Genomic DNA, 25,310 nt, shown 5'->3' with positions numbered 1-25,310 from the left:
TTAATCTATCAGACGTGTTTTTATATTCAAAATAGTTTCAGAGATATTCAATGTCAACATGTGCCCAAGACTTTTGCAACATCCTGTACATAGCAAACTACGCGTATTCCTTAATCTTCTTTAGTAGACTACCCTACAAACAATAAAAAGGGAATTAGCTACACTCATCAACCTTTGAACAAGAAAAAACAGAATCCGAGAAATTAGAATGCCTTTGGTGATGCTTTAAATTTCCCAATCCAGGTCCCGAGGTCAATCCGTGGTGTGGCCACGCATTCAGAAGAAAAGCGATACAACAGTTGATCCCACTCTCCAAAGTTCCAAGTCTCAATCGAAAAGCTGTTTGCATCCAAAACAGATGTCCACGTGTTTTCTCACCAGGAAATGACACAAAGCGGCCCGCTCCAAAATGATGGGGGCGTCTTTCGGTAACGGTCCTTCAGGGGTTCGCCCCTGGCATATAGAAAATTTCTCCAGGGCCAAAAGCAGAGTGACCACTTCTGTAGATGAAGTCAATTTGTGCGGATGTCTGCGATAGAGCGAGTGGGTTGGTAAAAGAGGTTGCTTTTGCACGGTGACGTGATAGAAAAACCCGGGGTCGATGAGCACAATGGTGTCCGACATGGTGGACTGTTTCGAACACTGGACCAGCTGAATCTGGGGCCCCTTCGCCAAGATTGCGTACCAGAGGATGGGCAGTGTTGTGCGGCGCAAAGAACTGAGCAGATTCATTAGCTGTTTATCGTTGTCCTCCGCCGTTTCCACGGGATTCTTGGCCAAACTGCAAATCTGTGTGATCTGTGGAGGTGAAACAAAGTCTAAATCAGTTTTTCCTAAACTGGTGGGTCGAACCCAACGGAGTCGCGGACCCGTTTTAAGTGAGTCGTGGGCCTTTCCCTGGGCAAAATACTGCTTTGAAGAAAAAAATGGAGGGTCAATTACACTCCTTAACAGTAAATGGTGATAATGCCCTGCTCTAACTCTTCAGAATATTCAGTCAATAGGCGTCCCATTTGTGTTGGAGAAGGACAACATCTCATTTTATCATGGTTTTGTTATTTGTCATTGCCTTTTTTGCCAATGAAAACATGTGAAGAAGTATATTATATTATAATGTAGGATAGTAAATTTCATTAAATAAGGAATTAGGTGAATAAAATCACAGCCAAAATTCCCATCACTACAAAATAAATCTGAGAATATTTTTTATGAAACACTCACCATGGGCAATTCATTATTGTCTTCATCCGAGGATTTCGAAAAATCAGCCTCCTGGTTAGAGCCTTCCTTCTTTTTCTGGTCCCGCAAAAGTGACTGGAATATAAAGAAAAATCGTCATTATAAACTGGACAGTATGGAGACTGATAGACTTGTTTAAAACTGTGTATCAGCTAAAAAAATAGCATCAATGTGTCAAAGTTGTATAAACAAAAGCATTTTGGGAAAAAAAAATCCAATTTATTTGTTCATTTTCTTTGGGTCTTGTTTATATCAAAGCTACAGAGTGTATTCTTTAGTGCTTCCTAGCAGTGAAAAACACGCCATTCATTAAAAAACATTTCAATAATAAGCACACACAAAAAAAAAAAAAAACACGAACTATCATTTAAATGTGCATTTTTCAAAATACTTATAGGCCAAGAACGTCACATTTATTTTACATAACATGAGTCCCACCTAAAGGTAGCTGACATAATTGTCCTTCATCTTGTTGCTACGGGTACAAAAAAATACTTGAAAAGGCTTGGCAAAAAAAGTGAGAAGTACAATAGTGTACTATGATCACTTTCGGTCTTTGTAGCCTGTATTCTTCATTTTGATTTTTAGCACTCGTTTTCAGTTGCACTACACAGTACTGGGTCATCTAGTAGTGAAATACCCACTGTCCCTCTAAACAGTAACACAAAAAATTTTGGCATCCCCACACTTGTTGCAGTTATGAGAAAAAGAGAAGCTGTGTGTTATGGGTAATTTTAGCACATCTTTGACACTTCTTTTAAAAAAAATCAAGACGGATGGTAATTTGACAAAAAAAATATTCAAAGAAGCAAAGTACTGCAAAGAAAACTTGTGCCATGAACAGAATTATGCCTATTTTTTTTAACTGTTTTTTCCGAGTAAAAAAAACAATAGCCAATACAATTCAATAAATTCTATCTTGAAAAAAAATGTACTGTAAAAATATGCACTAATGAGGGAATTCCTGATTTTGCTTATTTTATCTTATTTTTTGGAATCGTAAAGAAGAGCCAAGATATAAGAAAGAATGCGTTTTTGTAAGAAATACGCTTATTTTACTCAATTTATTTCTACCTTATTTCATGGAGAAAATATAAAAATAGCAAATACAATTTATTAATATGTAAAAATAAATAAAGACCTGTCAAAAACATTTGCTATTGAGATATTTATGCTTATTTGGCTCAATTAATTTAAACTTACTTTTAGAGTAAAATATGAAAAAAATAATTTTTTATTTAATAATTGATATATTTAAAGATATAAAGCGCTGCAAAAAATACATTTGCTATTGAGATAAAGATGCATAATGTATGTTCACATATTTTTTCAGTGTAATATGAAAATTTGAAAACACAACTTAATACATAATAGATTTAAAGAAAGTAGTACTTTTTTTTTTTACAAGATTTTGTGCTTATTTTATTCAATTTATTTTAACTTGTTTATTCAACAAAATAATTAACTAGCTAATTCAAGTGTTTTGATCGTATTTTATTGTTTCTCATATACATTTTCTTTAAGAAAATGAACAATGTACTTGTGATAAGAAAGTGTAATTTTTCTCAATTTCCTCTACTCACACATTTTTTGTTTTATTTTTCATTTATTTGGTTTTAATATTTTTAAGTTTCTTTTTTCAATTCCAATTGTGAACATTACATCATATAGCTAATGAGTGTAACAGGGTTTGTACACCTTTTTCATAGCCAACTTCAAGCTCTTTTTAGTAACTTTCAAAATGTAGTTCTCCAACTTCTCAAGTACTCAGCATCTTGATCTATTGTCCTCTCCGGCGACGACATTTCACATGATGCCATACAAAGTAATACCAGCTGCCGTTAATCACAAGGGAAGAAAATATGCAATGCCAAAGTAAAGACACTAAGGTTGATGTGTCGGTTTCATTTCGAAGCATGATTAATTTTTTAGTCATTGAATAAGTGGTCTGAGTCAGACTGCCAGGAAACATGGCAACAATATCAAGCATTTACAATCACCTAACCCAAAATTCACTCACCTTTCAAACCTTTAAAACACAACATTAAAATTCACCTATTTTCAAGGATTTCAAGCACCCTTATAAACTGTGGTGTAAACCATTTTTGAAAATCATAAAAAAAACTTACCTTATTGATTTTCGTGGGACATGCTCTTTTGGACCTTTCTTGATCTTCCAACATCGAACGATTCAACTGTGGAAAAACACGTCTTTTTATTTTGGTTGTCACATAATATAGTGTCGAAAGCAGGGGTGCTCATTGAGTAGATCTACTGGTGGATTACAAAGGTAGCACTGATCGATCACGGGAGAGCATTCAATGCAATGTATTTGTTGGGCCACGCTGCCATCTGGTGGTCAAATGCAGCATATGAGTGTGAACATCAACGTTGCTCATGCTGCAGTGACAAATTGGAGAACTTCAAATTTTGTCAATGAAAGGTGTAATTAAAAACTATTATTTGTATTGATTTTTTTACTTATGCTTTGGTAAATATTTAATTATAAAGAGTTCAAATGAAATCAATGAGGGGAAAAAAGTTACTTTATTTACTATTTAGGTAATTATTAACAACAAATGCAAGTGCTGTGCTTGTCTAGATCGCATTTAATTTTTTCCAAATAGATCTGCATGACAGCAGTACAGGGTTACTTATTTCTCCCAAGAGTCTCATTAGACAAAAACATCGGTAACGAGAAAAAGGCCAACTTAATTTGAGTCATGGAGTTGACACTTATCACAATTTTGCTAATGTATTACATGTTTTTGTATTTGGATTAAACATATATGATTTACAGACGCTGCCCTACTTACGAACGAGTTCCGGACGATCGTTCCTTGAATTTGTTCGTAAGTTGCTTCAGTGCTATATTTTGTATGTTTAAGGTTTATACAAGTATGTTTAAGGCGTTTACAAGTAACCTGTAATGTTTTATAATAAAAAAAAATATTTGATAAAATATGCTCTATAAAATTAAATTTAACTTACTTTTGGAAGATGAGCTTCAAGAGTTAGGCGACTTCCTCCTCCGTGGTAGAAAGTGGCCAAAAAAAAAAGCAATCCAACTATTTTCTCAACCACATCAAGCTTTCTTATTCCACTTTCATTTCAAATGAAACGTCTCACTCCTTCTTTACACCAACCATATTGAATGGATGCACGAGATATTAAATAATAAAGTTCTAAGCGCGCTAGAGATACAGTACACGTTGTTATGATTGCACACGAACCAGGAAGTAGGAGCCGGATTTATTCTTCGAGGTGGATGCTGGGTGACCTTTCACAGTGCCACGTGGTGGAAAGAAGCACTACAGTAATGTCCTCTACTCAGGAAAAAGGTGCACACAATACAAAATCTAACTTACAGCTATGTCCAGATATTTTTCAACATCCCGGAAAAAAATGTTCGTATCTACCGTTATACCCAAGTCGAATGGTCGGAAGTAGGGGAGCATTTGTATTTAGGCGTGCAATGAGAATTATGGTGAGCATTCAATTCCACTAATTGGGAAGCTTTTTTTAATGCTCGTCTGCTCTTGAATCACCATTTTTGGAGGTGGGTGGATCATTTTGACTTGGTAATTTTGTAAGTAGCTCGCATGCTGAAAACTTGTGAGTGCCCCTGGTCTAAAGCATGTGAAATCTTTCAAACCTGATTGAAACTGTCCATCGGGGTCATCAAGTCATTTATTTTACTGCTTGAGGGCTCAGAAATCCGGTTGAACTAAAGATAAAAGAACACCATTTTGAAAAGCCTTATAATTGTGGACATTTCATAATGATAAAAATGGATGCATTCTTACATTTTGGTAGTCATCGTCGTCATCACTGAACTCACAGTAGCCGTGTGGTAACTTGATCCTCTTTGAGTTTGTCTTCCTGCTGTACGTGTGGTAAGGCCTTGGTCTTCCTGGCAATGAGGGATCCTCCGACCTATAATCACCTTGAGACATCTCGAACGGGAGCAAGTGCCTCTGTGAAAAATAAATCAGATCACCTTTGTCAAACCACAACATCGTCCCAGTGAGTAGCAGGGTTTGTGCATCTTTTTTCACAGCCTGATTCAAGCACTTTTTAAGGACCTTCAAAGCCAGTTTTCCAAATTTCTTCAATACCATTAACTCATTCAACGCCAAACGCTTCTCTCAAATTGGGAGAGCCGGTGCCAGCCAGTTTGTGCCATTTTGACTGATTTCAGAAAGCCTGCAGAATACTTAGTTCTGTAGCTATATAACGGGGGAGGGCAACTATTTGCAGTGGCAGGCCGCATTGGGTTAAAAATTTGGCCGCAGGGCTGATCCTGGAGACCTATCAAACTTTTTTTCATACAAGAAAAAAATATACATGCAGATATTTACACATGATATTTTTTTTTAAATACAGTACCTTACTTTCATCAACTTGGTCTTGGAACAGAAATAAAGCAAAATAGCATATAAGGTTCCCGTTTTAGGCACTATATTAGACATTTAGTTTTGCAGTTTTACTGTAGTTTTATTTTTATAATATCTTGTAGTCAGAATGTTGTAGAATTTATAAAGTATTACCATATTCTTATTTTTGTAGTATTTCTGCAATAGTATACAGTGGTTTTTCGAAAGTAGTATTTAGTAATACAGTAGTAGTATTTTTGCCGTAATATTTCTGTAGTAGTATTTTTGTATTATAGTACTACTGTAGTAGTATTTTTTTTAGTATCTCTGTAGTATTTTATGGTAGTACTTTTGTAGCATTTCTGTAGTATTTTCATGGTAGTATTTTTGTAGTCGTACAGCCGTTTCGGACTTCTCATGATTAGGGGCAAGACAAACATGACTTCAATAGTATTTCTGTAGTATCTTTGAAGTACTTCCATTGTAGTATTTCTGTAGTTCTTGTAGTAGTTCGTTAATATTTTTGTAATATTACTGTAGTTGTATTTTTGCAATATTTGTTTAAATATTTTTGTAATAACATGATTGTATTATAGTATTACTGTAGTGGAATTTATGTCGTATTTCTGCAGTATTAAAGTAGTATTTTTGTAGTATTTTCATATTAGTATTTCTATAATACTTTATTTGTATTTTTTTAAAACTTTTTTTTGTTTTAGAATGAAAGTAAAATGATATTTTAGGTCCTCGTTTTTAATAAAACCCCTTACCGTTCCTGTAAAATTCGCCTTAAATCCCAATCCAAGACGTATCCAAAGTAAATGAAATGCTCTTTTTGAACTGTTTGGAGAATATGGACGGTTTTGGTCTTTTATGAATGGTAATGCTGAAATAATAAATGCAAGTCCTACTAAACATTGAGTAGCCTGTGGAACACACAAGGTTTTTATTCTCGCCTGAATTTTTTTTTTTTGCAATCAAATGTCTGCAGATGAGTGAAGCACTGGCATCTTAGCTGGAGAACGAGTGAGACAATAGCTTGACGCCTTACCTAGTACCTAATCAAATTTGATCAAAATCTGAAAAACTAAACGTTGTATTGTACACATTTTTCTAAGGGGAGGTTTTGGCGTTCCAAAAGTCTTCATTTGGAAACGACGAGTTCACAACCCTAAAATTTTTGCATTTGTGTATTTTAGTTTAGGCAATTTTTAGACATTGTCAAAGAGTTGTAATTGTTTGATTTATCTTTCTAGAAGTCAATCCATGATTGTCTGTCTGTGCGTGTAAAACTCGCGCGTAAAGATGCATCCTGGGTCACATATGCGCTCGTTTATTTTCAGATAGGATTTCAATACAGATCATAAAATTGCCTCAAATTATGTTTGGAATTTTATTGGCTAACCAGTGTGTCAATCCACATTTCGGTCACAATTGGTCAAAGATTTTTGAAGCCGAATTGATGCTTTTTTTTCAATACAGACCCTTGTAGGACCATGAGAAAAAGCTTGAAACTGGCCAAGAGTGGTGTCAATCAAAAGGTGAGAAGATAATGGCTATATTGGAAGTCATCTGAACAGGCTGTTTATTTTTAATGGGGAGATTTGAGCCAAACAGATGGATTATAACAGTGATAGTCAAACAAATTATGAATGCTTTGAGGAGGATTTTTTTAATCTGTTGGCATTATTGTGAGTGTTTTGAAGTATTTTACTCGGTTGGATTCACCAGACACTCGTGAGTGTAACCAGACCATGTTTGCGGGACTTTTAGTTGAGTTACACCAGCTTTATAGTTTTCGGCTATCTTTTTTCAGATTGATTGTGCTGTTTCAGTAATGAGTATACTTTGACGTGGTGAATATATCCTCAATCCTAAGGGTTTAAAGCTTTCCAATGATACGTGGCATGATAGATTTCAGTGACTGGTGACATTGTGAAGACACAACTTTGTTTACCAACAGTATGACACTAAGGGGTTAAGCACTAAATTTGACATCTAGTTTTGTAACTATTTTGTAGTATTTCTGTAGTAGTATTTTCGTTGTATACGTACAAAGGGACAAAGAGGACTAAGTTGGCACCAGAAAACATTTTTTTTAATAAGTAGTATTTAAGTCCCCCATCACGTGAAATTTCCCCAATTCGAGACCAGGTGGAAACATATGTTGGCTTCCAAAGGGATTGGCGCCACCAGGCTGTACCCGCCCAAGACACACCAGAGGAAATGGTTCGCATACAACCCTAGTGGTTAAGGGATCCAACCAAGCAACCAACAAACTTATTATAATTTTGACTGTGTGGGATGGATAAAACTGTGGTTCACGTGCCGTGGTTTGTCCACCCCTGTTATAGGACATAAAAAAGCTTGAGCCCTCATCTTTCATTAGGAAAAAAAAATGTTTCTAGATTTTACCATTGTTTAGTAAACAACAGTTGGACATTGCTAAGTTTTTTGAATATACCATTAAAAAAAAAACCTCAGTAAAAGGAGACATTTCAAGCAGTACTTACACTTCAGTTCTTTTTTTTTTTGCATTTGTGATACAACCCAATATCTAAACAATGATTTCAATAAACAACACAAGGGACCTTTGCTTGCAAAATTACATTTTACCTCTAAGGATACAAAACCTTTGCATGAACGCTGCATGAACTTTGCAAAAATTATCAGCGCCTGATGTTTCTGTTAAATCAATCGCACGATATCGGTCACCACAGCGATTGCGTTTCCTTGGGCAATGGTGTCCTGCAGACGTGCATGTAACGTCAACCCTCTCTAATCAGACGATGGGACTTCGTCCTTTTTTTTTTTAGGAAAAAGTTCTGTTGAAGATTGATTATCGGTATTTTTGCATGCCTTGTGACTCTCACCACACTGCTTAACTACGCCTACCTAGCATACGAGCCGCCTACACACTTCATTCGCTGGATACAGATATCAAGACTAGCAAAGGGGGCTTCCGCGATGTGTGGACAAAGATCTGATCAACGCCACTCTTGCTATTTAATGGTGATTTATCATACTGAAATAATTCCCAGAGGCTTGATACTTACCAATGAGCAGCATCAAACCTTAATAATAGTTTATCTTTAAGAAAACATATTTTTCGTTTTGGCACAAAGAGACAATGCTCTTGCAAACCTATTTATACGTTATGGCATTGAATGAGTTATGGAGCAGCGTGAGGAACAGCAGGATCATACCATTGCCTGTCTCTGACACTGCCGAAGGCGACACTTCTGCCTCTTTTTGTTGCTGCCGCCAAACTTGGGTTTGTCCACACAAAAATCGCACGTGCCGCAGTCCTTCTGGCAGAGGCACCCGTCGCAATTTCCACATGCACGTCGTTTTCGCTTCTTATGCCACTGAAAATGTGAATACAGGCACATATTTATTTTTAGGAAGACCTCATGCTAGGGTTTTCCTTGCCCGCATGCAGGTTTCAGATCAGAGGATCTTGAAATAGTGGCCTGTGCAATCCTTTGAGAATTTTTTATGATCAAGCCTACACAAATACATGTGTTTTGACTTGTAATATTGAAACGTGCCAAAGCATGTATAGGCATGATTGGAAGATTTAAAACCTTTTATTGTGTCAGTCATGTAACTCCCCTACTTATTTAGTTGTAAATATGCACTTCATGATTATTCAATTATTTGTAGATGTTCTTAGAGGGTGGTCTCGATTTTTTTAACTACTTGCCAGAACTGTTCCAGACAATGGGATAGTGAAAAGTAGGGATTTTTCCACTACCTACTAGGGTCCGTTTTTATCATGGCCTGCGCGCTTAGTATAAAAGTGACTGTCAGCAATTTTACTGCAAAACTTGTGAATTAAACAGCTTGTTCTGTAATTCATTGGTGTCTGGAATATTCTGAATAAAAACTTCAATGGAACTGCTCAACTCCAACATTTCTTACCCGTCTCAAAAATCGATGTTAAACGAACACGCAGAGAAAGTAGAGATGAGTCACTGTGATTTGAGAAATTCGATTGCTTGCTAGAATGAGATATCATCGACACTTCTGAGAACTTGGTAATAACATAGTAATAACAAGTTCTTAGTTTAGAAATATATACAGTATAACAGTGGTAGCAGCGTTTCCCGTATAATTCTGTGAGTCTGGTGGGTGGACAGTTTCGGAAGATATGGGGAATGCTCCCCTGGAAGAAAAAGCTGAACACTTATTTCAAACACATCGATCAAGTGCATTTTAGAGCAAGATTGAGAATCTAGATGTATGATGAATGTGTGCCCTTGTGAACTATTAAATCCTAAATTAGAAGTCGAATGGTTATTGGCACCGATATTTAGGAATTTGACTTTGTGATCAGTATGGGCATTTTTTATTCGAGGGACCACAGATCACAGCCGAAGCCTTATCTTACTCTCTTCTACTCCTCCTCTACCTTTCTCCTCACCCGCGCCTTTTGATTGGATAAGCAACAGGGGGCGGAGCCACTGGAATAACGTTAAGCCCCGTTTCCATGACGCGGTTCTGGCCTCCCTCGCCTAGCCCGGCCGGCTCTCCCTGGGTACCTTTTCCATTATAGGTCGGTACTGCGTGTTGGCGTCAATTCAGCGTCATATTTGGCACAAATCTTGGGCGCGAACCAGAAGCACACTCACACAAGCGACAATGGATGAAAACACCAGCAATGTGACAATGCTAGGCAGGTTTTCTGCGCTTAACGCTCAGCGCTAAACCTTTTATTCTAGTGGCCCTGGGGCTGGAAAAATCCCCCAAACACCAATGATGACAATGCAGAAAAACAAAAAGGGGCTATTGTAAATTTATGCAACTGTGAATTTTTGTTGAATACATCAGGCCTAATTCTCAAAGCTGTCTCCTGCTTTTTACTAGTACAAAATACTAGCCATAATGCAGGCTAATCTGAATTATTTATTTTACTCGGAAACTAAAGAAAAGCACTCACATCTTCGTCGTCATCTGTTGAGTAGTCATCGTTGTTTTCGTCGTCGTCCATATTGTTCGAAAAGTTCTCGGGTTCACTAGTTCTACTTTCAGGCTGCTGTGGAATTAACATCAAATTAATGAACAAATACAGCATTTAAATAAGGTTTAATTGAAAGAGTACCTGGGGTTCTGTAGGGTCAACCTGCAAAATAAATACATGAAAGGCACTCATTAAAATACTTAATTGAATGACACAGCTCAAACTAAACAAGATAGACCTTAACCAAAGTTGAAACATTAAAAACAAAATATTAACTTTGTCAAGGTTTCTTCATTTTCCCCATGCTAAGGTTTAGAGTTTTTCCTTGACCATGTGTAGGTTTTAGGGGATAGTGTAATAATAGCCTGTAGAGCACTTTAGCACTTAATCACAAGAAGTCTCAATCAAATAAACATGACTCGACTTGACCAACATTGAAAAATATTTTTTTAAGTCGTCTGTCATAAAAAGATGCACTTTAGACTTCCTCAGATATATACTTCATTTTACACTCAACACTTTAGAGTATTTTAGGGAGCAAAACTGTTTGAAGAAATAAAAATCCCAAAACATTTTTTAGGGGTAAAAAAAATAATTCTGCCAACAAGCAAGTTAGGTTACAAGGTCACTGACCCAGAATTCCTCCTAATTTCTTCCTTCAAAGGCGAGACTGAGCCCCCAAAATTTACCACAATCCATTCAACTTCACGTTGTAACTCAAACAGTTCTGGTGCTAGGTTCAAGAAGAAAAAAACACAGTCATGTCAATGGACTTAAGGAGTAAGTGGCTGATTATATATTTTTACCATCGTTAAGTTTAAACTTTAGTAGAAACTCAAAATCGGGCGAGAAGACATCAATATATTGTGAACCTGCAAGAAAAGGCAATTCCATTGTTTTCTAAAGCCTGCCTCCAAGCCCCCACTTTTTATCAAATCTTTAAACTAAAAAAATCAAATCAGCCATAGAGTGTGAAAATCAAAGAACAGCAACATGATTGGCCAATGGAGACAATGATGCAATAGTCAGAATAACGAAAAACTATGAGTCAAAATTAAGAACTGGCATTCCATGAAATCTCCTTTGCACTGGTCCAATAGTAGAAACAAAAACTCATCAACCATCTATGTTAAAAATGTATTTAGATCCTAAAATTAGATACTATGCCTTAATTCCAGCAATTCCTAGACAGTGAACAGTTCTCTGAATAGATCAATAAATTGCTCCCTTCCTTCACCTTTTTAATTGTGCACAAAACTTTCAAAAGAATGCAAATAATGAGAAAAAGAACAATCATCTGCAAACTCACATCGTCGTCCATCAATTCATGAACGTTGTTTTCTGGCTGTGTGACTTTTGCTGTGGCAATATTCTAGTGGTGAGAAAGATATATTTGAAAGTTGTGAGTCCTACACTCAAAAACATAGTCAACTACTATCGTGCTTGCAACGACTTACTTTACGAATAGGACAGACACATTTGCGCATTCTGCAAACACGTCTCCGGATGTCCGTGCTTTTGCAACTGGTGCACTGGCCGCAGTCTACAGTCATACGACATCCCACACACTGGCCGCATGGAATCCACTGAAGAAGATGGAATTGTATCAGGAGCCATTTAAAAACAACGTACACCAGTGGTCGACAACCACCGGGCCACGGACCGGGCTGCTCAGAAATGAATTTGGACAAGTGACCGGATTTTCTCTGTATCTTCGTCTCACTCAACGCACTGATACATCCGCTAAATTTAATCCCAAAACAAATGTCTTCAGAGCGTTTCCTTGCGAAAAGGGACAGGTGAGAAACCTGTAGTCTCTTTAAAAGGGAACGCTGCCTGGATCTGCGACCCATTTGTCCACAAACTCGCTGAATTCAGCGTGTCGATATGTGAAGGAGATCAACTGCTAGATATGAAAAATGACAGGAGACTTAAAAATTTGTCCCAGACATCAACTCTGCAGTCATTTGGATGAAAGTCATGGCAGAATACCCCGATATCGCCACAACAGCACTGAAAACCCTTTTGTCTTTTCACTGAATCTGTGTGAAGCTGAGTTTTCAGCAGTGATGGCAACCAAAACCAAAATACAGAGCAGACTGGACTCAAGTAGTACACTTTGGATTTCATTGTCCCACATAAGCCCAACAAGAGACTGTTACAGCAAAATCAGCTTAGGGCTTCCACTGATTCAGTGCTGCTGTGATTAACGAGCATTTAAATGTACTTTGTTTTAGTGTTGTGCCGTAGCCAATAGAACGATGTTGCTGATGTGATCTTTTGTGGTTGGTGTGACGAAACGAGGACACCGCTAATAAAGTTGCAGGTGATTATACAGTGGATTTTTGTACATTATTATTAGTGTCATCACTGTAGAAAAAATACAGTTTTTAATACCGATCTTGTCATTGTATTTAGTTTTAACAGTTTCATTTCAGATCCCTAATAGTGTAGTGTTTACACAGTGAATTTAGGCTTATTATTATTCCTATTATCATTGGGCCAGGCTGCGAGAATATATTCAGACATTAAATCGAGCCGTGGTTTAGAGAAGGTTGCCAATCATTGACGTACGGACTATCAGTGTGATTCAACAAGTGTTTAGTGGTACTTTTTCTAGTTTACCACATGAAACTATCCTAAAAGGAGAGTAAGAATCCTGAAAATAAGCTAAATTATCTGACATCTGCCATAGTGGTCGGCGGTTGCATCATCATGTCTGATAATCATCTGCTCAGCAGGTACTACAAGCAAATAATCATGTAAAAAGTTTTGTTTGACAATGACTGTTCCAGAGCTGCAAAATATTAAAATCATATTTCAGAATTCCTAAAGAGAATTTTCAGATTCGCTATAAAAAAATACAAGTAACATTTAAAAGTGCATTTAAAGTGGTTCTTAGACAATGTAATCACTTTAAAAAAAATGCAAACAACAAAATGTGTGTGTCTGTGTGGATCCCTTAACCACTAGGGTCGTAGTGGCACCATTTTCTGTGGTGTATCTTGGGCAAGTACAGCCTGGAGGCGCCCACCCCTCTCCAGGCCAAGCAATGAATAATAAACTTAGTGTGCGAATTTTCTACAAATGCTTTAACATTTTTAACAAATCAACATATTTGTAACAGTTCACATTTCAAATACAAAAATGAACATCGCTTGATTTTATTTTTATTCGATTTTCAAAGAAAATGTGTATTTCTTAGTATGCTATTAACCGTCATAGTTAACATATGAAGATTCTTAGTATTTGGTAGCTATGCATCTGTTTGTGGCCTTTCTTTAGGCACAGCACAAAAAAAACATCATTAATTAACAAAATGAAACAAACTATTTACACACAAAAAAAACAGCTGTACAATCTTATAATAGATAAACATGTGCCCAAAGGTAGAGTAGACAAATGCTCGAGCTTAGCTCCTATGGTGGAAAAAATGTAATAAAACTAATTATTATTTTACTAGTTTATTTTTCTTCCTAATACTACATTTGTCATGAACCATTTTCTTTACACTGGAAAATAGTTTTGCTAATTCTAAACAATATTTTTCTTCTTTACCATAACAAAAAATTAAAAATCTATTTTATTTGTATCCAAATTCTCCGCTTCGTTTTCCACTACTCGATTTATCGTCTTGAGAAATTTAGTCATGTGAAAATATAACATAAAAATATAAGTCATTTTATAAATCATTTCTTGTAAATAAAAAAAGTGTGCCTCGGCTCAGTATGGGTTAAGAAAACCAGCACCGTGTCCGCTAACACTTCCGCTTTACGCACAGCTTTTTCAAATGTGAACAACAAAATCTCAACTTGAGACGAGTATTCTAGTCTACAATAGCTTTATTTTGAAGCAACACTACATCATTGTGAATAAACTGCCCCAACGATCACCTTAGATTTCCTTTTTGGTGAAAGTTTGCCACTTTCAGTTTTAAACAAGGACACGTTTTAGAGACGGATTGTGTATGGCATGTAAAAGTAGAGAGCGTGAAAAAATCCACAATTTTTTTAATGTAAAAAAGTTGGCATTTATGCACCACCATACAACTAATCATGGAGTGTTGTAGTACAATTTTACCTTACGGAACCGATCCATTGGATGCTCTGTTGCCTTTAACGCTGGGGATTTGGAAAAAGGGCAAGATGAGAAACAATTGTGTGACAAGACTAGTAATTATTTCAAGACAGATATTTTATCAATGTTCTTTATAGGAAAACAAGAATTAACTGGCATACCCCAACAGGAAGGACAGGAGGGTCTTTTTCTTTGTCGGTCGTACGACGTTCCCACAAAGGACAAGCCACATCGGGAACATTTTCTGTTGAGAAATAGACAATTCCTGAGTTATTCTGTATTTATTTAGATTCTTAACTCATTTAGTGCCATAAGGTATACATACAGTTTTAGAAGTGCTGTCCCCGAGTGCCAAAATGTTAGAATAAGTTTTTTTTTTAAATTTCATTTAAAAAAAAAAAAAAAAAAAAAAAAAGATTATAACAAAGGGTTTGGCGCAGCTCATCAGTAAGCATCAAGCCTCTGGTAATGATTTAAGTATGATAGATCATCATTAGATGGAAGGAGTGCCTGAGCAGATCTTTGTCCACAGATCGGGGAAGCCCCCACTTGCTAATCTTCCTGTATCGAGGGAATGAAGTGTGTAGGAGTCCCCATATGGCAAGAATAGGCGAGGGGGAGCAGTGTGGTCAGAGTAGCAAAGATTTGGATGAGTACAAACAGTTGACGATTCAAGGTGTTTACTTTCTAAAAAGCTGACAAAGTCCCTTCTTTTTGTGCATGTCTGCGAGAACGCGATCGCTGTGATGACCGAATTCGTATAAGTACGTCACCAAAAACATTAAGGGCTGAAAAGATATAGCAAAGTTCATGCATAAGTTCAGTTTTCTTGCAATAAAATGATACTTTGCGAGACGAATGCCCTTGTGTTTATGGAAAACATCGTTTATATATTGGAGGTATCACAAATGGAAAAAAAAAAAGCGCAGTAGTGAAAGTTCTTCTCGAAATGTGTCCTTTCACAAAAAGACGTTTTTCTCAGAAGTTCTTAGAAACTGATATTTTTGAAAAACTTATGTAGAGCAAATAAGCCCAACACAAAAATGACTTCCACCTTTTTGTTTCAAATAGCTCATTTTGGAATGGTTGGAACAACTGTGTCCTCTTTTGCACAGTTCTCGGTAGTACTAATTCACCATGTATCATCATGAAATCTGATAACGAAGTTTTGAATGTAATTAATACATCTAAGGCAATGTATTGCATGTATCTCACGTACGTAAATATGTCGATTGGAGGTTCAATTTCAAGAACAGAATAATACGCAAATTTCTCACTTTTTTGGCTGTCTGACAAGTTTAGCAATTTCAAACACAGTCACCCGATACTGCAAGTATCAGATATCTAAGACCACGTCCATGGGGGTATGATCTGGTCGAGCGTCACTTGTCCATATAAAAAGAATTGGCTGAGCGATAACCGTTCTCTTTTTTGCTACCTGGTTGGCTGACCTGTTGCGCGTCGGCCATGTGACCGGCCGTACGGGCCTGCACTGCGGCCTTGAGTTCAGCACGGGGGCCATACATTGCGACCATACAGAGGACGAGATCTCTCCGCAACGACAGGTAAGAGGATGGTTTCATTTTAACAGCATGTTTGCTGGTTCTTGGGAAAGAGCGTTTTTTTTTTTTTTTATACCAGGGAATCTCCTCAAATCGACTAGCATTATAGCGGGAAACTTTCTTCTTGTGCTAGTAACTACCAGACTTTCAGCGGCCGAAAACTCTCATAATCTCTGGCGCCTTCCCGTCCCTTTTTTCCTCCATTTATTCTCCATGTTAGTAAATTGTTATATTTAATAATTCATATCAGAACCCAAAGAACTAAGTAATAACATAATTTGATTTTTTTTTTTTAGCAGTGTAGGAAACTCTAGCACCCTTCATAAAAAATAAAGATTTAGGGTGAAACACCAGCAACACCTTGAGGCAAATCCGTTTACTGATTGCAATAAAGAATAATTCGTTTCAATCATTTTCAAAATTAAAGCTAGAAAAATCGCTAAACTTAGCAATGTTCAACTGTTGTTTATTAAACAAGGTTAAAAGCTAAAAACTAACTTTTTTTCTAATGAAAGATGAAGGTTGAAGCTTTTCCTTTGATATGTCCTATGCCTATATAAAAAATTGGGTGGCACCTGCACTTCCCATTTGAGAAAGGTCTGGCATCGAATAAGTTAATATAGTAGATATTATTTATTATAGAATACAGTGGAAACTCGGTTTTCGAACGCCTCTCAGTTCGAACAAATCGTAGTCCGACCAAAAATTTCGAGGAATTCTTGCTCCGCTGTTCGGTCAAAAAAATCGGAGTTCGAACGCCGGTAATGCGTGAGTGTGTACGCTAGGGTGCGATGCTGAGCGGCGTACGGGTGTTTTAGCCCCTTATTATGCCTCCGAAGAAAGTCAGTGCAAGCAGCAAAGTTGCTACAGGTGAAAAAAGAAAAGTAGTGCGTACAACTATTGCATTTAAGAAAGAAATAAGAGCAAAATATGAAGGAGGTGTGCGAGTGTCTGATCTTGCTAGGGAATACAGCATGGCTAAATCTACGATCAGTACAATACTAAAGAATAAGGAGGCTGTGAAATCTAGTGATGTGGCTAAGGGAGTGAGTGCTATAAGCAAGCAACGGCCGCAAGTTTTGGAAGAGGTTGAAAAACCTTTGATGATTTTCCTCTCCCCACCGTCCACCTGCGCCTTCTCCTGACCACCACAAAGGTAAGAAATCCTAATCATAATTCTTTTCTTTATCCTTTTTTTTAAATTTTTACACGTTCATGTTAGCGTAATCTTTCGTACGGAAGATTACGATAACGCGAACGTACGATCAGCCTGGGTAAGATTTACGTTAAACATTCAAGGTAAACATTTAGGGTGTTGGAACGGATTAAAACGATTTACATTATTTTTAATGGGAAAAATGATTTCAGTGATCGAACAAATCGGTTTTCGAACAGGCTTCTGGAACGGATTATGGTCGAGAACCGAGGTTCCACTGTAGTTATAAGGCTGAAATTTGAGAAGCACTGAACTTACAAAGTTTTATCGTCAGACGGTCCTTTCACTGTGAGGTGCGGCTTGGGCGCCAGTGGCCGATAAAATTTTGTTTTGACACCGGCTGTCACTGGTGCATTTGGAAGATTTTGGTAAGTTGCACCACCAGACTTCAAGGTGTTGGTCCACTTAATAGAAGACTGTCTTGGCAGCGATTCCGGACTTTCTCTCCCCTCTGACTCGTTCCAGCTGGATTCCGAGGAGGAGCGCTCCCGAACCTTCCTCTAATGGTGCAGAAAACAAAAAGTTCAAAACAATAAGGTGACAAAAAAATGGAAAAGCTCATGTTTTAAATGAAAACGTATAGATGTGTGTGTGACAAGCAAAAATACCTTTCTTATGACTTTACGTTTTTTTTCACCGCCACTGTAGAACTTCCCTCCCTTGTAATCAAAATTGGCAATATCGTGCTGTCCGTCAAGCAACTCGGCCAGCTCTACTCTGCTTCTCACCCGGTAACCTTCGGGACTAAGGAAAGAGTGAACATAAATATAGCTTATAGCCCAGGGGTGGGTAAACTACAGACCGTAGGCTGGATCAGCCCCGTCAACAGATTTAATCTGGCCTGTGAGAAAGCTGAGAGAGGCACAAGAGAAAAATGAGTCTCATCACATCAAACAACAACCTGCAGTTTTAAATAGGTCCACTAGATATCACCAAAGCCAAGCGCCAGTTCCAAAGCTGTATATGCCGAATACCATTTATCAAACAGAACATTTGAGGAAACAAACCGCCCTGAACTTATTTTACTTAAAGTCACTGACAAGATTGTTTAAGGCAGGGGTGTCAAACTCATTTTAACCACACAATAGAACAATCATTCTCTCAGGGCCGGACTAGTGGATCGAGGAGAAATAAAAAAGAGAGAAAGAAATAAGAGAAAGAGGGTGAGAGAAAAAGAGAGCGTGTGGGACAAGGAACGAGAGAAAGGGTTAAATCGTGAGCGAGGGGGGAGTTAAGAGAGAGAAAGAAATCCAAAGAGAAATAGAAAGAGAGAACGAAAGAAGGAGAGAAACGAGGAGGGAAATAGAGGAAGGTAGAAAGAGAAAAGGGGAAAGAATGATAGAGAAAGAGAGCAAAGGAAGGTAAAAAGACAGAGAGACAGCGAGAGTGAGAGCGAGAGAAATACAACTACAGCGTCTTTGTGAGGGGCACCTGGCTTTGGCAACATCAAGTGGACATATTTCAACCTGCAGCTTGTTTTCTCTTGAACTTCCCCCAGCCTTGTCTCGCGGGCCGGATTCAACCCCTTAGCGGTCCTGTTCCGGCCCACAGACCGCCTGTGTGACACCCCATGTGTGACATTAAAGTGCTAAAAAGATAGATTCCAATATGTTCAGATAAATAAAGCAGTGTTCTCGTTTGCCCGTGTCCCTGCGTCCTAGACGCATTATTTTTGCTGGGGACGCAGTGTCAAATCAACGTGCGTCCCCGGGACGCAACTTTTTTGACACAAAATTGTCATTATTACCCGATTAATTTTTTTTTTAAACTAAGATTTACCGCACTCCAAACTTTTCGTCAGGCAGATCCGCCATTGTTGTTTTGGCCTCGCGCTTCGAGTTTTCGTCCGCACGCTGACAAACGAGATCACGTCATTGTTGTGGTGCTTGTCGTCGAGTTAAGGTGAAAATCAACACAAAATTGGTAATTTCTTCAGTGTCAGTAATAAGTCGAAACATAATGCAGAAAGTGATTACGGCAATAATTCTTCGGAAGATCGCGGGGACTAAGAAACACGTGTGCAAAAGCGAACGACTCGACGAAAGAAAATAAATAAAGAATACTCCAAGCAAGAGAAGGACTTTTCTGCCAAAATGGACTAAATTATATTCCTGGTGACGCTATGAGGAGGATAATAATGGATTGGATCTTGAGAAGGCTTTACAACTGTGGCGGGACAGCAAACCACGAAGACTATTTGAAGTGAAATATCTGAAGTGATAACTGCTTTGTATTACCAATTAACTGTGATGATTAAAACTGCGTGAATATATAGACTAATATTTCAGCAATATTATTTTGTATAATTTACAATATTGTGAACTGAAAAATCTGAAGTGATGACTGCTTTGTATTACCAATTAATTGTGATGATTAAAACTGCATGAAAATATAGATTAATATTTCAGCAATATTATTATGTATAATGTACAATATTGTTGTGAACTGAAAAATCTTGAAGTGATAACCGATTTGTATTACCAATAAACTGTGATGATTAAAACTGAATGAATATATAGATTTATATTATACATTTGTCGCCGATTTACAATTTCAACCTCGATAACACTAAATTTTGGGGACCCATAGATCTCTGTAGGGACCCATAGATTTTTGAGCATGCAAGTCCCCGGGACTCATCAATTTTCAGAGGTAAAATGAACACTGATAAAGCAATAATTCCTTGTCTGTAATACAATAATAACAATTTCAGGGGAGGAAGAAAATTATATCTGAGACAGATTTAGCGTGCGGGACTCGGCTTTGGTATGTGTCCTACAGCAGTGTTTCACAACTTTCAATCAGCACGTTTGAGAGGGACCACATCTCATTTTAGTGTGATTGTGTTGGTTTTATTACCTTAACCTTTTCCTGCCCATAAGAATGGGTCCAAAGAAAGTTATTTGATAGGTGGAATGAGAAGCGGAAAACAGTGACAATGGGGTTTGCTGCTGGAACATGCAGTAAATGGTTTAAAATGTTATACTTTAAGCTTTTTTCAAGTGTATTAATCTTTGACTAATAGTTAAATAATAATACTTAGGTCATGGTTTTAATAATGATTAAAATTTATTTTCGTAAGTGTCTATTTGAAAGCAGTTTTTTAGGGGTGCTTATATGTAAGCGTCCTTTAGGTTTTGCTTGTTATTTTATTTTTTGGAAGAAAGAAAAAAAGGGAAATTATTCCATATCTTCTTTAAACTGCACAAACCTTCAATTGGAAAAATTTGAGAAGTGGAACTTTTTTCTTAATGTGGGCTGCAGTTTGTCATTAGGGTGGAATGGTGGGTCTTGAAGTCAGACCAGTTTAGAACCAATGTCCTGGAGGAATTGTTTCCCTAGCATTTGTCAATAAAGTGGTAGGGGGAGGAAAACGATAAACAAAACAACGATGAAGTAATGATATTGAGCACAAGTTAATCCTTTAGAATCAAACAAATTACTCAGTTACTTATAGACCTAATAAGCACAGAATATGGCCCTTTCCTAACCAAGTGGAATCAAGCATTTTTGTATGTACAAAATGTGTTCAGCATTGACTTGCTGGAAACGAACCAGATCGTCGAGAATAACATTTTGTAATTGAAAGTGGCCAAGAAGTCGTTACCTCATGTAATAGACATCCATTTGGCCAATGCTGGAGCCAGACTGTCGAATGACCTCTTTGCGTCTCCAACCCTCTCCAAGGATAGGGAAGTCAAACCAGCCTTCATCGGGATGTGTACGCTTGCGGCGGGTTTTGATAATCCTGAAGGAAGAGAAACGCGTTGTAAAACACAGATACAAAGGATTACTATGCGAACAATATATATATATATATATATATATATATATATATATGATATATATTCTGTATAGACATTTGCAAACATGTGAGGCTTTATTAGGTTTTAAGTGCTGTATTTTAAATATACTTTGCACTTTATTATCGCAAGTCAATAATATCTCTAGCATTGTTATTTAAAAAAATATTTGAAAAAGGTACAGTAGACCCACGGTAAACTGCAACCCGCATTACAATGTTTTTTACTTTACAGTATGTAAAAATGATGTTTTTGGCCTTTCTTTACGGCATTTTTTCTTCAATACGACTCCGACAAATAATCTGGCATGCCCAAAAATGTCTAAAGTTTTGCAGTGTTTGACTATATGTAGGATTAAGTCTCAAAGAAGCCTGTCCGACAATGGTCGACGTTATACAAGACGCTGGTCTGCTATTATTTTGCGTCTCAGCATCCTGAAAATGCTGATATGCTATTGGCTGAACTACTTCCCACAACGCCTCTGTCTTCGTTTAGTTTAGAATCTTGTGTTCATTGTAATGATTATAATATTCTGCGATAAAATGCCTATTTTTGGTACTTAATTGATTCACTATGGCCTTTAAGGCTTGAAGTGTCCAAAAAGGGAGCAGCAACAACATGATAACCATTGATGTAACGTTTTTATTTATCAAGAAATATGAAAAAGAAAAAATGCATCTTTATCCTTGCTACCAAAAATAACCATAACTAAATGACAATCAGGATGAAAACAAAGGTAAGCCGAGTCCTGGTTTCAATCCGTTTTAATCTAAAACTACAGTCTCCTCCCTCCTCTGCATTCACCCTCTAACTCCTCTGTACCAGCTCAAATCCTGTCACACCAAAAAGTAAATAAAATTATATTTTCCTTTACATTTCTTAGTGTGGTTGCACTACTTTTCATTATACTGTTGTTACAATGCACTATTCTTTCATTGCACGATTATCATAACTAGGCAAGTCTCTAAGCACATTGTTGAAAATATCTTTGCCTGTTTATCCTAATAGTTCTAGATCTTATTTTTCCTCTTTAAAGTCTTTGTTACATGCTCGCTTTAAGGTCGTTTTTATTAATTGAATGTTCGATTAACGTTGTTTCTATGATTTAATGTCCATTTTAGTAGAAAACTTGTCACTCTTGGGATTCCATACCCTCGGAGTGACATGTGAAATCTCGTTGCATACAATGTTTCATCACATTGATATCGATGAAAATAAAGACAATGCAAGTGTTGTGTAATTTAATCATGTGAGTGTATATTACACTTAAGTAGTACATACTATGTACAATTTTAATGTAATGTTTTTAATCTAGTGAATTGGGTGTCGAAAGGCATAAACTACGCATGTACCATAAGTTTCTACCTCCCTCAATACAGCCATTACACTTTCCGATCCCCACCTCAGAACAGATTCATGTCGTATCCCGGGTGTGAATTGTTCTATACAATGCATCAGCATAATCGAATAGAAATCTGTTAAAAGATAAAACTGAACTTACCTATCAAGTGTTTTGTTGACAACTTGACTTTGTTCACTTGCTAGGCTTTCATCATCATCCCCATCATCTTCCAACGGCTCCAACCAATCAATGGGAGGAAGATTGACAGGATTTTTATCTTCTTGTACTTGTCCTTCGTGGCTTGGGAAGGGGATTCCGGATGTGTCTTGGGTATTTGCTTCCGTGCCCTGGGCACTTGCTTCCGTGCCCTGGGCACTTGCTTCCGTGCCCTGGGCACTTGCTTCCGTGCCCTGGGCACTTGCTTCCGTGCCCTGGGCACTTGCTTCCGTGTCCTGGGCACTTGCTTCCGTGTCCTGGGCACTTGCTTCCGTGTCCTGGGCACTTGCTTCCGTGTCCTGGGCACTTGCTTCCGTGTCCTGGGTATTTGCTTCCGTGTCCTGGGTATTTGCTTCCGTGTCCTGGGTATTTGCTTCCGTGTCCTGGGTATATGCTTCCGGGTCTTGGGTATTTGCTTCAGGGTCTTGGGTATTTGCTTCAGGGTCTTGGGTATTTACTTTTGTGTCTTGAGTATTTTCCTCTATGCCCTGTGTATGTGACTCTACTACTTCCAAAGTCATATCTGTGCTTTGTGCCACATCTCCCAGTGGTTGTCCCTTGGGAAGTTCCAAGGGTCCCCCCTCCATTCGTGTAAGCAGTTCAACAAAGCAGCCAAGGCTGCATCAAAGGAGAGTTGAGTTCTCTACAACTTCTTGCTGATATTCAATCATCCAATCGGATGTAAAGTGTTTTCACAACATGTCGAAAGTTCAGGCACTTTTCTTTGGATTCTACAACTGAACACAAAATTTAAAACCAATATTGGTCAATTCAAATCCGGAAATCATCGTACTGATCAAGGGTAACTTTTAAAAAAAAGAGACCAACACAGCACAACAGCAAATCTATTACACATCATTTGTATCAAGAATTATACATATTATTTAATACTATTGTCCAAGATTATCAGCGAATTACTAATATTACTCAGTTTAGGCGATGTGCAACAAACAGGCTTGAGTCGTCGTTGCGGTCATGCACTTTCCAGACAAATTTCAACATGTTACTTAGTTTTGTCTTTTATTAATCTTTACTATGTTTGTATACTGTGACCCAATGCTAAATCTATTCCACCCTGGTCATCCTGGAATTGCCCCTTCTCAAGGTGTCTTTTCCTCACGCTGAGGTTTTGAGTATTTCCTTGCCCGCATGTTGGTTTAAGAACAGGCGATGGTGTCATTGTAATACTGTGTTGTCCTTTGAGACATATTTGTGATTAAGGGCTATACAAATAAATGTGACTTGACTTGACATCTGCACCAAAACACACTGGAGCTACGTCAAGTGACAGTAAATGATCAATCCCTGAAAAAGTTCGGGAATTTAAATTTTTAAAAAAATCATATAAATCTTTTCAATTCGTCATTAAAATTAGATTTTCTTGACAAAGTGACACCGAGTAAGCCGGCACATGCGGAATACGGACTACACAGCATGCTAAAGTTAGCCCCATAAAGTGAAGCTAATTTCATGGTCGCAACGAGGATATTTCAAAATTCTCAATTGAACCAATGAACTTTGTGTCGTGCGGGACAATGAACGAAGGTCTGGGGGTCGATTGATCAACAAAAGCTCACAAGTTTACGAATAAAAACATTTACCTTTGATGATAGTGCCACAATGCGACTCCACCAAGCTAGCTAAATAGCTACCACTAACGGAAACTACGCAGGACCAAAATAACCACCGATGAGGAATGTGCCTGCCGAAAAAAAGAGGTGAAACAAACCAAGAAAAAGGAAAAACAAAAGTTTATATGTGTGTAACTGCGGTGTACCTGTCCCACCAAAGATCCACATTCACGCTGGACTGGATGATGGGGTTTTTATTACAGTTGATGCAAATGAATGAGTCACAACACATGGTAGGCTTCTCTGCTGGCTTTGATCTCTTTGATCTCATTGACAGCTCGCTGTTAGACTGCCCAACAACATATCAAAGAGCTTTCTTTTCAGTTTACAAAAAATACATTTTAAAATGTCAACCATCACAATACATTTTTACATCCATTTTAACAAGATACTTTTAACAAGAGATAGTATAGTGTTTTTTTTAACTTTTACAATGAAATCAACATATTTTTCTTTAGTCTGAATTTGAACCAACATCATCCTTTTTATATATATATGAGAAAATAGAAATAATAACAATAATGAGTATAAAACGGGTACAATTTACCTGCAAATGAATGAGTCACAACACGTGGTAAGCTTCTCTGCTGGCTTTGATCTCTTTCATCTCTATAAGGGGAATTAGCATTTTAGCACAACATGCAACGTCTGGCAAAACTAAAATAGAAGGTGACAGAAACAAAACGAAAAAAAATCCAAACAGCTTGACAACATCAATCACATTACTGTGCATGTTGAGAGATTTGTCAGCTGTGGTTTTAATGTTTAAAAGTAACTTTTTGCGGAGCACTAAAAGATCGTGTCTTACCGTTGGCAGCTCGTTGTAGACTGCCAAAAAACCCCACCTTCCTATCGCAAAGTCTAAAGCCAAACCAAACCTTACCG

The 25,310-nt window shown here is 37.5% G+C and overlaps 1 protein-coding gene across 1 annotated transcript; it reads right to left on the bottom strand.

Moving 5' to 3' along the window:
• On the bottom strand, positions 1-24,534 carry mbd1b (methyl-CpG binding domain protein 1b). The gene is made up of 17 exons (XM_088338510.1): positions 24,396-24,534; positions 22,738-23,531; positions 21,041-21,181; positions 18,042-18,177; positions 17,692-17,933; positions 14,817-14,899; positions 14,659-14,699; positions 12,036-12,164; positions 11,888-11,950; positions 10,720-10,740; positions 10,558-10,653; positions 8,822-8,983; positions 5,046-5,216; positions 4,895-4,966; positions 3,369-3,434; positions 1,222-1,314; positions 1-798 (listed from the first exon to the last, which is right to left on the bottom strand). The coding sequence occupies exons 2-17, from the start codon at positions 23,379-23,381 to the stop codon at positions 328-330; spliced, it is 2,631 nt and encodes an 876-aa protein (XP_088194636.1). The 5' UTR covers positions 23,382-23,531; positions 24,396-24,534; the 3' UTR covers positions 1-327.
• Positions 24,535-25,310: the final 776 nt, after the last annotated feature.

Source organism: Urocampus carinirostris, chromosome 6 (genome assembly GCF_059441175.1).
Source record: "Urocampus carinirostris isolate Australia breed hairy pipefish chromosome 6, RoL_Ucar_1.0, whole genome shotgun sequence".
NCBI lineage: Eukaryota > Metazoa > Chordata > Actinopteri > Syngnathiformes > Syngnathidae > Urocampus > Urocampus carinirostris.
The sequence above is the reverse complement of the archived record's forward strand: the minus strand, read 5'-3'. Positions and strand labels throughout refer to the sequence as shown.

Bases quoted from the DNA above. Each gene is read 5' to 3' on its own strand.
- mbd1b (XM_088338510.1), bottom strand. From the start codon at position 23,381: ATGGAGGGGGGACCCTTGGAACTTCCCAAGGGACAACCACTGGGAGAT. The intron at 14,900-17,691 runs GTAAGTTCAGTG...ATTTCTCAACAG, and splicing joins CCGTCTGACGATAAAACTTT to AAAATGTTCCCGATGTGGCT. The intron at 10,654-10,719 runs GTACTCTTTCAA...TTAATTCCACAG, and splicing joins TTGACCCTACAGAACCCCAG to CAGCCTGAAAGTAGAACTAG.